Raw genomic sequence first — 18884 nt, forward strand, 5'->3', positions numbered from 1 at the left:
CGCCCCCCGACACCCCCCCCCCCAGAACTCCCAACCCCCCCCTTGTCCCCTGACTGCCCCCTCCTGGGACCCCTGCTCCTAACTGCCCTCCAGAACCCCACCCCCTACCTAAGCCTCCCTGCTCCTTGTCCCCTAACTGCCCCCACCTAAGACCCCCCCCAAATGCCCCCCAGGACCCTACCCCCTACCTGTACCCTGACTGCCCAAAACCTTATCCACACCCCCACCCCCGAGAGCCCCCCCGAACTCCCGACCCCCCCGTCTCTTGACTGCCCCCTCCAAAACCTCCCTGCCCCTTCTCCGATCCCCTGGCCCCCTTGTTGTTGGCCTTTCTTCACCTAATGTCTGGTGAACTTGCTCAGGAACTGCCTGAGCTGCTGGGCAGCAGCGGGGGAGGAGCTCCAGACTGCCGGAGCCAATCTGCGATGCAGGGAGGGAGGGAGGAAGGAGGAGGAGCCCTCTCTGGCTGAGTGTCGGAGCCCTATGTAAGTGACACCGTCCGGCCGGCAGCACTGTTAGCCGCGTGTGCTCTGCATGGGGGGGGAAGTCCGGACATTTACAAATTCCCCCCGGACACTATTTTTAGCTTAAAAAGCCGGACATGTCCCAGGGAATCCGGACGAATGGTAACCCTAGTTCCTGTGTATGTTTTATCAATTAAATTTTGTGTGTGCACCCAGAGTTCTGGACTGACATTTATATATATATATATAAAGTAAAATGGGCATTTCTGAAGATTTCCATATTCATATGGAACTTATTGCATTAATACAGAGCATTATCTTGTTATAGAGGATATAGAAAGCAAACAATGTCTCTGATTAGTTCTGGAGACAGGAAGAGAGAATGACTACTGGGTGCTGTGTGAGTGCTTGCTGTTGACAGATCTATTAAACATCTTTGGCACTAGCCTACTATGGAGAGAGAGTTCATCCACCTTCCTGACTACATGGTGCTACAAATGTGTTGTGCAGAAGAGCTGTGGTCACGATAGAGAAAGGGCCATCCCCATTATACATATGTGGAGGCTCTCAAGTGTCTACTGAGGGCAGTCTTTTGTTTGTGTAAGACATCACCAGGGACACCCCTTACCAATATGCCTGGGGGATTATACAAGCACTCCCCAAAAATATGAACTGAAACACAAACTTACCTGAACAATAAGCATGGCTATGTGGTGGAATTCACCCCGGCCACCTTGTTTCACTGGAACTATCGTAAAGAACTTACTTCCATCTTTGGAGAAAACTGGCTCCTCATTCTATAAATATAAAATTGTTTTAGTTGTCTCAAACTGCGTATTAAACTCTCCATCAAATAAGCAGCTTGGATGCCTAATCTGTGGATTGCCGTTGCTTACACGAAGATTAAAGAGGTGTCCTTCGACTTTCAGCATAATCGGGTCTATATACTGTGGTAAAAATAGTGGAACTAGAATGGCTAAACCTCAAAGGGTTCTAAGATATGGTTCAATTCAGCAGCTATAAATTCTGATGCTTTTTCAAAACTCTTCTGCCTGAAAATTTGGGCTGAAAATCTCACAAAACTGACTCTCTCTCATGTGATTTTTGGTATTGTCCTCTTTCGTTAGTGTTGGAAATACTAGAGAGTTTCCTTTATGGTGTATGTATAATGAAAGTAACACGTTTTATTGATAATGGTGACAAATGTTGTCTACTGCGTCAATTCAGGAAAACAAACCTGGTTTTAACAGGACTTAAGCCACTGATTCTGAATTTGGATGGACATAAGCACATGTAAGTGCTTTGATGAATCAGTGCCCTACCATTGACTGTTGAAGTGTGTTAGTAACTTTGCTTGTTATGCATCTCCTAATCCAACATCATATAGAAATGTTAAAGGGACACCGCCTACCATAAAATCATAATTTGTAATGACTTTTTCTTACATACACCTTACAAGATGGAACCTGAAATGTGTTTTAAATAAGTATGTTTCATCCATTTTTGCAATCTGTTGAATTTTTTATTTGAATCTGTGAAAGTGGAACCATTTGCTGACATTTTGGTTCTATATACAATTCATGTGTGTGAACTTTGTTATATTATTTTCAAGCATTCCTCTGGAGCCCTATACAACCTCTTTCCCTTCTACTCTTTTGCATCAGTTTTGAACAGGAGGAAAAAAGGAGTAAAAACATTTTTCTCTGAAAAGACAGCAGATCAATGCACACAGAAGTCAGATCTGCTGTGCAAGAATACATACGCTATGTTGAATTTTTACAGTCATTTTCCTGATGATCATATGTTATATTAATGTGGGGGTCCTGAAAAGTTAATATTTTATTTTAACAAAAATGTCATTTTACATTTCATTAAAGGAAATGAAATAATGAGATAAAAGTAACAATAGAAGCAGCTATGCATTACACATTTCAGACATCATTCATACAATACCTGTTTAGAAAGCCACACTTCTGATGTAATCTCATATTTCTAAAAGAGAAGAATTATCTTTATGAAATATATACAGACCAAAAAAAATCCTTGCATTAATCAAAATGACTCCTTATATTTAATGTTTGTGTCCTGTGTTACAGAGCTCTAGCCCAGCGGTTCTCAAACTTCATTACACCATGACCCCCTTTTGACAACAAAAATTACACTACCCCAGGAGGGGGAACTGAAGCCTGAGTCCACCCAAGCCCAGGTGCCTCAGGCATGGGGGCCAAAGCCAAAACCCAAGGGCTTCAGTCCCGAGTGGCGGGCCTCAACCTGAGCCCTGCCCAGGGCTGAAGCCAAAGCTGAGCCTACCACCCAGGGTGAAGCCCTCGGGCTTCGGCTTCAGCCCCAGGCCCCAGCAAGTCTAACATCAGGCCTGGCGACCCCATTAAAATGGTCTTGTGACCCACTTTGGGGTCCCAACCCACAGTTTGAGAATCTCTGTTCTAGTCTTTCCATTGATATTATCCCAAAAATGTATAAATACTTAAAAGGTTAACAGATGATCATTGAATTATAAATACAGCTGTCTTTCTGAATTTCCAGGATAACTAGGGGCATAAGATCTTTTAAAATCCTTTTTTATTAGCAATCAAAAAGCTTTGAACAGACAGGAATATTTGGTTTTTAACGCTAGGCATCATCTGACAACTGGAAATTTGTAGGACCTTCAGCAACATTGGCTAAACAGCCAGCACCAGATTTCTATCATTTGTTTTCATCTGAACATGCTTTTCATGGGTCATAGTTTAGTTTAGTTTAGTTTCATGGGTAATAGTTTAATGAATACATCAAAATCTTAGTATCTACAATATCATGCTTCATATAGGGCCATTGCCTTTACACCATATCATACAACCAGGTACTTCATATATCTACCAGTAAAATAATATGGGACAGATTTGCAGCTGGTATGAATTGTCTTAGCTGCACTGAAGTTATGACAATTGACACCAGCTGAGGATCTACCCCTAGAAGTGGGATCCAATCAACTGAAATTCCAATGGCTATAATAATTTGATCATTTGTTTTGGGAATTGCAAATGAATACTGATAAACTCTTGAGATATTTATAGAAGTTACATATGCATTAGCACTGAAATGGTAATATATGCTGTAAAACATTCTTGCACTGAGGATTTTTCAGTTCACTTAGAAAGCCATGATCTTGTCCCACTGTCACTGAAGTCAATGGCTAAACTTTCCCTCGGTCTACTGGGAGCTGTGACAAAGTGGAAATATCTGTGTTATTTTTTATGAGTATTGTGCATACCTCTGTGTTTGTTTATGTGGGTTACTTGATATGGAGGTAGATCAAAATGAGTTTGTAAGAAGGAAACCCACAGGAAACAAAACAATGGCAAAGATAAGGTGTTATCATAGCTATCTAAGCTTTGATAACACCTGTCCAGGCTAGACTGCTTTACTCTTCCCAAGGCTAAGCCTAGCATACAAGGGAATCCTAAACCTTAAATATGCTGGCCTCAGGAAGGAGATGGGAGGAAGTTGTCAGCTGCTGCAGGCTGACATAGATTGACTGCGAGTAAATGTCTGCAGCAAGCAGGCTGTTAACTTGTTCCCCAAAGAGAACAAGGGGCACCAAGAATAAGACACATCTACATAGGGGCTTGTGGTGAATGCTAAGGGTAAGTAAGACAGTATGTGTATGGGTCTCTTTGTTGTTTTAAATCCACTTCTCTCAATGCTATGAACCTTTTGGCAAATAAATCCTACTTTGTTTGAAGAAGCTGCTTCTGTGTCACTGCATTTTATTACTATCCACATGATCCCTTCTGGAAACCATTCAGAGTGGTTGGATCCTTGGGTTTCACCCCAGGAAAAGGGGAGAGGTGGGTATTGAAAGGGGTGCACTTGAGGGACTGGACACAGCTACCCAGGGCCATGACAGCAGCATTTGTATTTTTGAGATTCCCAGTTATGACAGCAGTCAATACGAATGAAAAAAATATTTCTGAGAGGTGCTACAGAGCAGTTAGCGTAAAGGTGTTATACAATATTCTTTTCTTTTTCTTGTACACAATCCAATCACACCCTAGCAACAGCCTCCACTCTCCTGTACCTGTCACTTTTTGTGATCCATATGAAGGTGTACATTCACAAATATTTCTGAAGGCACCCAGACATATAAAAAAAGTATAAAGAGGGATGGGTGATGGATGCATGTGTCTTTGGAAATAGAAAGGTATGAACACCCAGTTTCCAGTCCTGTTTTAATAGAACTCAAGGAGATTGTTATCATGGTCTTCAATTCAAGCAGGACCCACCAGGTGTGAAGACATGTTTGTGTGAGGGGAAAATGAGGAACCATGAGTTGTCCTGACCCTTTGTGAAAAAACTTCCATTTTGAAATGCTGCCACATTCTATCACCACACAGAGGCTGCTGTCAGAATCAGCAGCAAGAGCATTACAATAAACATTCCTTTTGATGAGACTGGCCACTTTTTAGAGCTGTGTTATCATGGCTATATTACAGGATAAAAAGTGAAATATTATTTCAACATTGGGCTCCTGTGGAAACAGCACGTCTTAGCAATGGCTTCTTCTATCTGCAGGAAATTTGGAAACAAAAATTATCTTCTCCACTAAATGTTCTGAACTTTAGCTCCCCTTCACACATCCTTATGACTCCATGACAGTCATCATATGTGATTTCTTTTGAAGCCCACGAAAGCCTCTCCTCGGTCTTCCCAGAAATGTCAATTTCAATAAAAAACATAGTGTTATGTTAACCATAAAATATATTGTTTATGTACAATGAGCCTCCGGGGGCTACCCTGCATCTTTCCATTAAATCCATGCAAACCTTTATAGATACTAAGGTCTGGAATGGAACTATGTTGGAAGAAAGAACAGTGACTGGATAGCTGAAAATACCTGAAGGGATACATCTTGCCTCAGCATTAGCTAGCTGTAAAATGCCTGATTTTCAGAGGTGATGATCAACTGAAGTTAAATAATGAACAAAGCATAGGAACTCTGAAAATTAGGTCTCTCGATTTTACTGATTGCATGAAATCATTTCATCGTAAAATCTGGAATTCTATCATTTCATTTATCTCCATGTTATCGGATTATATTTAGTTAGTACTTATGGCATCAAAAGGCATTCTGAAGACTAAACTCCAAGCACCTTTTTCTGGTCATAAGGATAAATATCAGGAATATAATCTGTGAAAGAAAGAAACAAGGACATCTGACTTACCTTGCTACAAGCCCCAGTCGTGGTCTCACAAACTGTAAGAATGGAAATGTTCTGTGGTCTGTTTAACCATCTCACCAGTGTCTTGGTATTGCTTACCCACTTTACCATAGTGATGTAGTATTCTCTGAGGTAAACACAAATTTTAAAATATAGTGGTTATATCATTTATATAAGGTTGTGTAATGTTTTAAATTATAATAGTAAGTAAACCAAATCTGGAAAACAAAGCCTGAAGTGAGTTGTTCCCTGTGAAAACATCAGTATTGAAGGATGGAACTGGATACCAAAATGACAAATATATTGGGTCATGGATGCTACCACTGGGAATAGTGGTTATGGCATGTGGCTTGCCTGGGAAGTTTCTGCTCCTTTAGCAGTTATCTTGCAATCTTTTAAGTAGCTGTGAGCTATACGCACCTTCAACAGCCTTTGTCCCACATGACTATATGCAATAAACTATGCAATGAAGATTTAAATTGTATAAAATACAGATTGTAAATATGTCAAATGACTGCCATATTTAAAATAGTTTTCCAAAAATATATACTGTCCATTTTGATGCTGATCCAGCAAACCACATAAACATGTACTTAACTTTGTGCAAGTGAGTAAGGTCTTTTATGAAACAGAAGAGACTTATGGTTAGAGCAAAGCACTGAAAGTTAGGTATTGGAAACAAATCAGGACTGTGTCATTGAGTCATGGTCAGAATAAAAGGAGAATCAATTTACCTGCATTCTCATTTGTCTGTTTAGTGTTAGAAGCAAATAAGTAAAAGGAGAAAACAGAGCTTGCACCTGAATTTTCCTAGACTAACCACATGTGTTAATGAATGCATTTGTTTTTAAAAAATAGTCTGCAAACTGCAGTATTTCTTTGCCAGATGCTTCTCTCACCTGGACATATAGCAGACATCAAACTAAGAGAAACAAACTTCTGCACAAACACTCAATCCCTGCCTCACAAAAAAACAAACCAAAAAAACCCACCCACCATTGCTTTGCAAGGTTTGTGGGATTATTTTAAAATGCCACTGCCACAAGTACTCCTGTTCTTTTTACTGATACACGGTAAGTATTCTATGCAGGGACCGAATGAAGAGAAATCAGACACTGTATCACTGTTAGTCGACTTTCACTGTAGCAAATAACTTGTAATACCAGACAAACTGTCCATCCCCAGACATGTTTGGCTCAGCAAAGGAGTCCAACACACAGATTTTAATGGCACAGAATATCTACCTACCTCCTACTGAAACCCTGTTATGCTGTCAAACTAAAGATGTTACTAAGAAGGCCTGTTGCAGCTTGTCATCACAAAGAAACTTGGTATGCTTGCTTCAATTCACTGCTTATGACAGCTAACACCTTCTACAGTCCAGCTGAGAAATGCTCAGCATTGGACTTAAACAATGTGTCTAGAAATTCAGTCCCACTTTAAACCCCTCGGTTTGTTAGCTTGCACTTAATTAGTTTTTTAATGTAGTTTTGATGGAAGCTTCATTACTTGTTAACAGTTGATATTTATTATAGAGTCAAAAGACATCTCACTACATCATGGATGGCCAATTGGTAGCCTGTAGGAAAGTTTTGATGCTGCACACAAAAGATAATGGGCCCAGGAAAGCAATGTAGATGACCCAGGTCTGAATTTGACCCCATATTTATGGCATGTGGTAGAATAACTAAATCGGCACACCTTGCCTGGGACTATCCTTCCCTGTTTTTCCACCTGACTCCAGGTGATATGGATGTTCTTCCAGAGTGTGATCTGACATGCAGACTGGAACTAGTGACTAGGGGGTCAGTATTTGTATTTTGAATATTTAATATCAAACCACATCAAACCAGTGGTTTAAACCAAACCATAAGGTAACCTTCCAACAAATATCATGTGAACCTACGATTAATTGTACTTCTAGTTCACTATACATGAAAAAATTACAGACCATTTAAAAATTCTTTTAATTTTCTTATCTGCTGACAAAAACCAACTGCTTTCAAAATTCACTACTCTATGACCTGTTTATAAAGGCTCCCCCCTTCATGTGTCTTTCTGGAATTATAAATTGATGGTGCACAGTATTTTGACAAGCTCCAAGTAATGCTTACCTGTAGTACATATTCCTGGACTTGGTTGAATCTATGGGTGGGAGGGATAGCTCAGTGGTTTGAGCATTGGCCTGTTAAACCCAGGATTGTGAGCCCAATCCTTGATGGGGCCACTTAGGGATCTGGGGCAAAGATCAGTACTTGGTCCTGCTAGTGAAGGCAGGGGGCTAGATTTGATGACCTTTCAGGGTCCCTTCCAGTTCTATGAGATAGGTATATCTCCATATATTTTATTTTTATGTTTTTATTTTTTATTTGTATCTATCTATCACATACACAAAAAGAACATTAATAAAGTTTCAAAGTCAAGCATTCAAAAATGTAAAAAATGCCATAAATAAGGTTGCCTGTGCGACCTTAATTTGGCCTTCTGGGGCTAGATTCACAAGGGGTACTTAGCAATTGCAATGTCTCACTGTTAGGCATCCTGCTATCTAGTACAGTAACTCCTCACTTAATGTTATAGTTATGTTCCTGAAAAATGCGACTTTATGCAAAATGATTTTAAGCAAATCCAATTTCCCCATAAGAATTAATGTGAATAGGGGGGTTAAGTTGCAGGAATTTTTTTTTTGCCAGATAAAATACATTATATACATATACAGTATAAGTTTTAAACAATTTTAAACAAACAGTTTAATATTATAAAGCTTGGTTGAGGTGATGGAGTAAGAGGGTGGAATATTTCCCAGGGAATGCCTTTCTGCTATCTGATGAACTAGCACTCGTCTGAGCCCTCAAGGGTTAATACGCCGTTGTTAATGTGGCCTCACACTCTCCAAGGCAGTAGGAGGGAGGAAACACAATAGATACAGGGCAGTGACTGCAAACACTTCCCTGCAAAAACTGAACATGATGATGAGCCCATGCTATCCAGCTGGAGCGCACCACTCCCTCCTCCTGACAGCACATGCACGGCTGCACAGGTGTTGACTTTAGGATGACCAGATGTCCCGATTTTATAGGGGCAGTCCCGATTTTTGGGTCTTTTTTTAAAATATAGGCTCCTATTACCCCCCACCCCGTGTCCTGATTTTTCATATTTGCTGTCTGGTCACCCTAGTTGACTTTCCAAAGTGCTGGGGGATGCATGCATGAGTGAGAGAGAGAGACGTTCATTGCCCCTTTAAGTACGCTGACCACACTTCAAGTACATTGCCCTTAAATTGCATTTAAGCAGATCAGACAGTTCAGACAGGAAACAACAGCTTCTTGCAAGCTCCCTCCCCCTTTTCTGTCCCGGATCCCTGTGACTGTCTCCTCCTCCACTTTGTGGAGAGGGGGTATGGAGCTGGGGAGGGGCAGAAAGAGGGGGACATCCTGACATCAGCACCCCTCTCCTCCCATCCCAGCAAGCAGGAAGCTCCCAGGAGCAGCTCCAAGGCAGAGGGCAGGTCAGGAGCAGCACGGTGGCGGGTGGGGGCACCAGAACTGCTGCTGGGCAGCTGCTGAGCCATATACCTTACAGGGAATTTAGGGGAGCTGATGGGGGGCGACTGCTGGCCGCCCCTGGTTCTAATCCCCACAAGGAGGGGCTGCTCTTCCAGAGATTCCTGCAAACAGTGGACAAAGCAGGCAGCTGCCAAATGACATTATAAGGGAGCATGGCACAACTTTAAACAAGCATGTTCCCTAATTGATCAGCAACCTAACAACGAAACAATGTTAACCGGGACAACGTTAAGTGACAAGTTACTGTAATGGTAAAAGTGAAGTGCCCAGACTCCCCATTCAGCACATGGGGAGAGTTAGGGATTCACAGAAGCCAACATGCTCAGTAGAGGAGTGGTGCCTAAGCCCCGCCCCTCAAAGGGAACGAGGCACCCAACCCTGAGCCAGAGGGAGGTGCCTCCTTCCACTTGGAATTCACAGCTGTGAACCCACTCCTGGAATCAGATGCCTAAGTCAGGTCAGTCCCTTCTCAAGGTAAACCAAGGAGGGGGAGCAGGCGGTGGTGGTGCCCCTCTTTTACGCAATCACACAGTGGTTCGAGCTGTCACCCTGGATGCAGGAGACAGATTCAAATCCTCCTTTGCTTGATGTAGAGCAGGGATCTGAATCCAGATCTCCCACCAGCCAGGAGAGTGCCATACACACGGAGGTGTGGGGTATTCAGGAGTGCATCTGTCTCAATAGCTCCTGTTGAAGCTGTTCCACTTGGTATAAATAATAAACATTCATTGGGCAGGAGGGAGGGAGAGCGAGAGAGAAAGACTCTATAGCCTGGTGGTTAGGGCACTCACCTGGGAGGGGTCAAACCAGGGTTACAGTCTCTGCTCCACTGAATAATTATTTATTTATACAAAGTGGCATAGATTTTCATCCCAGTCTCCTTATCCAACCAGTCCTAATCTCCTTTTATGGCTCCTTGTCCAATCTATTTCTTCTCCCTCCCACCCCACCACACTGGCTACAGTCCTAGTCTTCCTCCTCAAGCTCCATATCCAATCTCAGTATCCCACCCCACACACATCTCCTTCTCTCAGTTTTTTCCTTCCCTGGCTTCTTGTGCCAGTTCATTCCCTGCACTCCAGTTCCTTGTCAAATGAGTCTTCCCTACCACCTACCCCTGACCCCCTTTATTGCTTACTCATCCCAGTCTCCTTCCCTCCCACAGCTCCTCATCTAATCTTAGTGTTTTCCCTACCAGCCAACTAGGTCACAGTTCCTGTTGCCATTTCCCTCATTGGTTCCCAGTCCCAGCCATGTTATCCCATCAGTTTCAGCCACCGCTCTCCTCCAGCTCCCAGTCCCAGCCTCCATATTCTTCCTGGCTCCCAGTCACAGCCTCCCCTCCCCAGTGCCCCTGACTCCCAGTCAAAGTACCCCTCCACTCCAGCTCACAGTCTTCTTGCCCAGCCAGTCCCAGACTCCTTCTCCCAGTCTACTGCTTCCCCCCATGCTGTCTGGCTTTTGTTCTCTCTGCATTTGAATCAGACAGCTTCATCTTCCACTCTGCCTGGGTGCTGGGGGGTGGATGGGGGGGTGGTCATTGACGGTACAGGAGAAACTGGTTCCCTGCTCTTAGTTCCAGTACCTGGCCCCACCCTGGCCCATATCAGCTGGAAGCAGCTATTAGAGAGAGAGTCTGGCTTTGCCCGTATGACTCTGGGCTAGAGCATGCTCAGTTGTTCTGCAGGGATGGTGCTTCCCTGGTCACATGTAGGAGCTGTGGGGGGAATGGGCATACTAAGTCACTCTATGGGAATGGTGCATCCACAGTCTGGTTAACATTAGGAGCTGAGAGAGGCTTGAGCATGCTCGGTAAGTATGGATTCTTCACAGTCTGTAGCTGCTAAAATTGAAAAAGACTCTACAGAGCATGTGCAAACTGTAATTTTTAGAGGTTTATAAACTGGCTAAATTTGCTCAGATTTCATGGGGACACTGCAAGGCACATTTCTGACACAAAGGCCACCTCCCTTGCAGCACATGTCATAGAATATCAGGGATGGACAGAGCCTCAAGAGGTCATCTAGTCCAACCCCTGCTCAAAGCAGGACCAATCCCCAGATAGATTTTTGCCCCAGATCCCTAAATGGCACCCTCAAGGATTGAACTCATAACCCTGGGTTTAGCAGGCCAATGCTCAAACTGCTGAGCTACTCTAGGGTTACCATATTTTAATTTTTAAAAAGGAAGACACTCCATGGGCCCTGGCCCCGCCCCAACTCCACCCCTTCCCCGCCACCAGCCCCACCCCAACTCTGCCCCCTCCCCTGAACGCTCCGCCCCCTGGTCCTCCCCCTCCCCTGCTTCCCGTGAATCAAATGTTTGCGGGAAGCCTGAAACAGGGAGGCAGCAGGTAAGCTGGGGCGGGGTGCGGCGCGGCCCAGTCCAGCCCCCCTGGCCGAGCGGCTCCCTCTGGCAGCCGGCCGGCCCAGGCCAAGAGGCTCTGGCCCTGGCGTCTCCCGCCAGGCTCAGGCCCTGGGGCGCCGGCCCCCGGCCAAGTGCCTGCGTCCCTGGCCGAGCACCGCACCAGCTCCAGCCCCCGGCCAAGCACCGCACCGCACCGGCCCCTGGACAAGTGCCCGCGCCCCCGGCCCAGCACCGCGCCGGCCCCCGGCCCGGCCCCCGGCCCCAGTCCCTGCCGAGCACCGCGCCGGCCCTGCACCGCCGGCCCCATCCCCAGCCGAGCACCGCCGGGCCCTCCCTCCCTATTTTCCCGGACATGCCCGGCTTTTTGTGATTTCCCCCCGGACGGGGATTTGAGGCCCAAAAAGCCGGACATGTCTGGGAAAATCCAAACATATGGTAACCCTAAGCTATCCCTCCCCCCAGGTAAGTTCCTGCTCCAAATCATGGGGGCACTAGAGATGTTGAAAGAAAAAGTCACCTGAATTTTTTAATATGGGGGAAAAAATGGATTTTCCCTAGCCTTGTTCTCTGAAACGGCTCAACCATTTTGGCTGAAAATGAATATATCAGCCTAGGGCAGACACCTACCATGTAAACTTGCAGACTGAATGGTTAAAGTTTGATGAAGTTATGAGCAGCTGAAAACAGGGTCTGATAATTGGTAGTGTTGGGCAACATAGGCAGAACTTGCATATATGTATATATGTTACACACTCTCTCACACACACACACAATCCATCCTTCTTTGAGATACACTCAGTTGAAAGAGCAAAAATCTTTTCTTACAATTTTTTCCTTTAATTTGGTGGTCTAAATTGAGACAGTATGTTATGTTCATAGCATAATAATTGCTAACACATTAATTATCATTTAAGAATGTATGATCCTCCTATCTCACTTGTGCGTTTGGGGAACCTCGTGAACGAGATGATATGTGCATTTTCTTATTGTCTGCCATGCTAAGTGCTTAGCAAAGTCAACAGAGACAATAATCTGAACAAAGAAAAGGGCTTTGCATTGAATTACACTGAAAGCATAGTTACATTCACAATCTAAATTCGCCTGAAGAGTGGATACCTAGATTTGAATTAGAATAATTTGAAAAAAATGTTTTGAGCTTTAAAATAGGAATCAGTCCAAGAAAAATTCCAATTTTGCAAATTCAGACAACTTTCTATAATGAAGTCATTGTAGTCTAATTTAGAGCCAATGGATAGGTTGTGAAACATATCTATCGATTAGAGTAGCGGGAAGTTTCTGTTATTTAACACTTGTGGCAATGGAACGATGGTGTACCCTACTGTATGGTGACTGTATGAATAATTGTGGATTTGGTTGAATAAGTACAGTGTGTGTTAGCATGAACAAGCTATGCTGTGTTGCTCTTTTAGTTTACTGGCAGATTGTCTTCTAAGAAAGGTAAACACTAGATTCTTGCCCCATGAATAACTTCCTAAAATATTTATTGTGTTTTCTAATTATTTATACTGCTGTGTATAAGAAAGAGGTACTATATGAGTACTAATTGGAAATTTTTGCACTTATGGACACTGGTGCAAAAGTTAATACTGTGCAACTAGAAATGAATTCTGCAAGGTAACCAAACTTATTACAATTGGGTACTGCTGCATGCTATATTGAAAGAAGGCTGGTCTTTTGGTTAAGGAAAAAAGACTGGGAGTCAGGAGATACAGTTTGATGGATCTACCACAGACTTCCTGAGTGACTTTGGACAAGTCACTTAGGCCCAGATCCTCTTAAGCATCTAAATGTATTTGAGGAACAGGGCCTTAGGGCCTGATTTTCAGAAATGCTAGGCAACTGTTGCTCCCATTAACTGCTGGAGTTGTGGGTGCTAAGTACCTATTATCTTAATATGTCTGTGGCTCAGTTCCCCATCTGCAAAATGGGGACAATAATATTTCCTGTCTTCCATGCTGTGTACATCAGAAGCAGGAAGCCTGATAAACAAGCAGTAGGGCCACTGGACAATCGAGATGCTAAAGGAGCATTCAAGGATGATAAGGCTATTGTGGAGAAACTAAATGAATTCTTTGCACCGGTCTTCACGGCTGGGGATGTGAGGGAGATTCCCAAACCTGAGCCATTCTTTTTAGATGACTAATCTGAGGAACTGTACCAGATTGAGGTGTCATTAGAGGAGGTTTTGGAACAAATTGATAAACTAAACAGTAATAAGGACCAGATAGTATTCACCTAAGAGTTCTGAAGGAACTCAAATGTGAAATTGCAGGACTACTAACTGTAGTCTCTAACCTATCATTTAAATCAGATTCTGTACCAAATGACTGGAGGATACCTAATGTGATGCCAATTTGTAAAAAGGGCTCCAGAGGTGATGCTGGCAATTACAGGCCTGTAAGTTTGACTTCAGTACTGGGCAAACTGGTTCAAACTATAGTAAAGAACAAAATTGTCAGGCACATAGATGAACATAATTTGTTGGGGAAGAGTCAACATAGTTTTTTTAAAGGGAAATCATTCCTCGCCAATCTACTAAAATTCTTTCAGGGGGTCAACAAGCATGTGGACAAAGGGGATCCAGTGGACATAGTGTACTTAGATTTTCAGAAAGCCTTTGACAAGGTCCCAAAGGCTCTTAAGTAAAGTAAGCTGTCATGGAAGAAGACAAAAGATCCTCTCATGGATCAGTAACTGGTTAAAAGATAGGAATCAAAGGGTAGGAATAAATGGTCAGTTTTCAGAGTGGAGAGAGGTAAATAGTGGTGTCCCCTGGGGGTCTGTACTGGGACCAGTCCTATTCAACATATTCATAAATGATCTGGAAAAAGGGGTAAACAGTGAGGTGGCAAAATTTCCAGATGATTCAAAACTACTCAAGATAGTTAAGTCCCAAGCAGACTGTGAAGAGCTACAAAAGAATCTCACAAAACTGGGTGACTGGGCAACAAAATGGCAGATGAAATTCAGTATTGATAAATGTAAACTAATGCACATAATCCCAACTATACATGTAAAATGATGGGGGTCTACATTAGCTGTTTCCACTCAAGAAGGAGATATTGGAGTCACTGTGGATAGTTCTCTGAAAACATCCACTCAATGTGCAGTGGCAGTCAAAAAAGTGAACAGAATGTTGGGAATCATTAAGAAAGGGATAGATAAGACAGAAAATATCATATTTCCGCTATATAAATCCATGGTGCGCCCACATCTTGAATACTACGTGCAGATGTGGTCACCCCGTCTCAAAAAAGATATATTGGAATTGGAAAAGGTTCAGAAAAGGGCAACAAAAACAATTAAGGATATGGAATGGCTTCCATATAAGGAGAGCTTAATAAGACTGGGACTTTGCAGCTTGGAAAAGAGACGGCTAAGGGGGGATATGACTGAGGTCTATAAAATCACGATTGGTGAGGAGAAAGTAAATAAGGAAGTGTTATTTACTACTTCTCATACCACAAGAACTAGGAGTCACCAAATGAAATTAATAGGCAGGAGGTTTAAAACAAACAAAAATAAGTATTTTTTCATACAACACACAGTCAGTTGTGTAACTTTTTGCCAGAGGATGTTGTGAAGGCCAAGACTAAAACAGGGTTCAAAAAAGAACTAGATAAGTTCATGGAGGATAGGCCCATCAATGGCTATTAGCCAGGATGGGCAGGGATGGTGGGCCTAGCCTCTGTTTGCCAGAAGCTGGGAATGGGTCACAGGGGTTGGATCATATGATGATTACCTGTTCTGTTCGTTCCTTCTGGGGCACCTGGCATTGGCCTCTGTCCGAAGATAGGATACTGGGCTAGATGGACCTTTGGTCTGACCCAGTATTGCCGTTCTTATGTTCTATGTCTCTCTTGTCTACTTAGATGCTAACCTCTTTGGGGAAGAGACTCTTTTACCACGTGTTTGCACTGCACCTAGAACAATGAGTTCCCAGTCTCAGTTTGGACCCCTGAGTACCACCCTAATACACACAAATAACATAAATATTAAGTTAAATAGGAAATTAATGACAGATAAGGGCTTAAGGACTTGAAAATATTAAATGGGAAGGATCAGATGACCATAATGTTTATGATTAAATTACAATACTTTAGTTCTTTGCATTTACGTAACACGTTCCATCCATTTGCTATGCTGATACTAATGGATTACTCCTTTAAGACAAACCTCTGAGATAGGTATTGTTACTACCATTTTACAGATGAGGGAACAGAGGGTGGAATGAATTCTCCTGTCACATAACAAGTCTGTAAGCAGGGCTAGGACTAGAGCTAGAGCTATGGAAATCATTGATTTGTTGCTTTGCTGGCAGTTCTGAAAAATTGGTGGGGGGTGGGAGGAAGACAATGAATTGAAAAGTAAAAAAAAAATCATTTCAAGTCAAACAAAAAGTTTAATTCGACCTGTTATTCGAATAATGTTTCATATTGATTTAGGAATGTATTTATTTATTTTTCCATGAACTTGAAGGACATTTCTAAACAAAAATCATTTCAAATTGAAACATTTAAATGTTTCATTTTGAAAATGTTAAAATGAAACATTTTGATTTTGGGGGAGGGGTTGAATGAAAATTTGGCAAATTGGGCTCTGGGAGTACGGGTGAAGGAGTTGGGAGGGCAGGTGGTGTTCTCTTTGATCCTTCCGGTCAAGGGTAGGGGCCCAAGCGGAGACAGATGCATCCTGGAGGTGAATGCGTGGCTGCGAAGACGGTGGCACCAGGAGGTCTTCAGCTTCCTTGACCATGGGATGCTGTTCCCAGAAGAAGGACTGCTAAGCAGAGATGGGGCCCACCTATCAAGGAAGGGGAAGAGCATATTTGGATACAGACTGGTTAACCTAGTGAGGAGGGCTTTAGACTAGGTTTGATGGGGGCAGGTGACCAAAGCCCACAGGTATGTCAAGAATATGGAGACATTGGAGAAGGTTTGGAATTTAGGGGGAGCAGAGGCTGTTATAGCAGGGATAAGGGAGACACAAGACAGAACTGGGGGGGGGGAGGAATCAAATCAGTATCTTAGATGTCTGTATACTAATGTGAGAAGTATGGGGAATAAGCAGGAAGAACTAGAAATGTTAGTAAATAAACACAACTATGACACAGTTGGCATCACAGAGACTTTGTGGGATAATACACATGACTGGAATATTGGTATAGAAGGGTACAGCTTGCTGAGGAAGGATAGGCAGGGGAAAAGGGAGGAGGTGTTGCCTTATATATTAAAAATGTACACACTTGGACTGTGGTTGAGATGGAAATAGGAGACAGACTTGTTGAAAGTCTTTGGGTAAGGATAAAAGGGATCAAAAGCAAGGGTGATGTCCTGGTAGGGGTCTACTACAGACCACCTAACCAGGAAGAAGAGGTGGATGAGGCTTTTTTTAAACAGCTAACAAAATCATCCAAAGCACAGGACTAGGTGGTGATGGGGGACTTCAGTTACCCAGAATCTGTTGGGAAAATAATACAGTAGGGCACAGATTATCCCATAAGTTCTTGGAATGTATTGGAGGCAATTTTTTATTTCAGAAGGTGGAGACAGCTTCCAGGGGAGAGGCTGTTCTAGATTTGATTTTGACAAATAGGGAGGATCTGGTTGAGAATTTGAAAGTGGAAGGCAACTTGGGTGAAAGTGATCATGAAATGATGAGTTCATGATTCTAAGGAATGGTAGGCGAGACAACAGCAAAATAAAGACAATGGATTTCAAGAAGACAGACTTTAGCAAACTCAGGGAGGTGGTAAGTAAGTTCCCATGGGAAGCAAGTCTAAGGGGAAAAAACAATTGAAGTTTTTCAAAGAGACATTATTAAGGGCACAAAAGCAAACTATCCCGCTGTATAGGAAAGATAGGAAGTATGGCAAGAGACCACCCTAGCTTAACCAGGAGATCTGCAATGATCTAAAAATCAAAAGAGAATCCTACGAAAAGTAGAAGCTAGTTCAAATTACAAAGGATGAATATAAACAAAGAACACAAGTATGTAAGGACAAAATTAGAAAGATCAAGGCACAAAATGAGATCAAACTAGCTGGATACATACAGGGTAACAAGAACATTTTATTACAAATACATTAGAAGCAAGAGGAAGACCAAGGACAGGGTAAGCCCGTTACTCAATGGGGGTGAAGGCGGGAAATAACAGAAAATGTGGAAATGGCAGAGGTGCTTAATGACTTCTTTGTTTCAGTTTTCACCAAGAAGGTTGGTGGTGATTGGATGTCTAACACAGTGAATGCCAGTGAAAATGAGGTAGGATCAGAAGAGGCTAAAATAGGGAAAGAACAAGTTAAAAATTACTTGGACAAACAGAATGTCTTCAAGTCACCAGGGCCTGATGAAATGCATCTAGAATACTCAAGGAGCTGACTGAGGAGATATCTGAGGCATTAGCGATTATCTTTGAGAAGTCATGGAAGATGGGAGAGATTCCAGAAGATTGGAAAATAGCAAATAGAGTGCCAATCTATAAAAAGGGAAATAAGGACAACCCAGGGAATTACAGACCAGACAGCTTAACTTCTGTACCTGGAAAGGTAATGGAGCAAATAATGAAGCAATCGATTTGCAAACATCTTAAAGATAATAAGGTGATAAGTAATGGACAGCATTGATTTGTCAAAAACAAATTGTATCAAACCAACCTGATAGCTTTCTTTGACAGGGTAGCAAGCCTTGTGGATGGGGGGAAGTAGTAGACATGGTATATCTTGACTTTAGTAAAGCTTTTGATACTGTCTTGCATGACCTTCTCATAAACAAACTAGGGAAATACAACCTAGATGGAGCTACTATAAGCTGGGTGCAAAACTGGTTGGAAAACCGTTCCCAGAGAGTAGTTATCAGTGGTTCATAGTCATGCTGGAAGGGCATAACGAGTGGGGTCCCGCAGGGATTGGTTCTGGGTCCGGATCTGTTCAATATCTTCATCAATGATTTAGATAATGGCATACAGAGTACACTTATAAAGTTTGTGGATGATACCAAGCTGGGAGGGGTTGCAAGTGCATTGGAGGATAGGATTCAAATTCAAAATGATCTGGACAAACTGGAGAAATGGTCTGAAGTAAATAAGATGAAATTCAATACGGATAAATGCAAAGTACTCCACTTAGGAAGGAACAATCAGTTGCACACATACATTATGGGAAATGACTGCCTAGGAAGAAGTACTGGTAGCGGAAAGGGATTGGGCGGTCATAGTGGACCACAAGCTAAATATGAGTTAACAGTGTA

General features: G+C 42.7%; 1 protein-coding gene across 4 annotated transcripts in view; it reads right to left on the reverse strand.

Moving 5' to 3' along the window:
* Positions 1–18884, reverse strand: part of DPP10 (dipeptidyl peptidase like 10) — an 827330-nt gene that overhangs the window by 37116 nt on the left and 771330 nt on the right. For all 4 annotated transcript variants that reach the window (XM_034785374.1, XM_034785373.1, XM_034785376.1 and 1 more), the window contains exons 11-13: positions 5687–5810; positions 2418–2456; positions 1154–1261 (exon numbers count right to left, since the gene is read on the reverse strand). In XM_034785374.1, the coding sequence (XP_034641265.1) occupies positions 1154–1261; positions 2418–2456; positions 5687–5810 (271 nt within the window). The remainder of the gene's footprint in view (positions 1–1153; positions 1262–2417; positions 2457–5686; positions 5811–18884) is intronic.

Source organism: Trachemys scripta, chromosome 11 (genome assembly GCF_013100865.1).
Source record: "Trachemys scripta elegans isolate TJP31775 chromosome 11, CAS_Tse_1.0, whole genome shotgun sequence".
Lineage (NCBI taxonomy): Eukaryota > Metazoa > Chordata > Testudines > Emydidae > Trachemys > Trachemys scripta.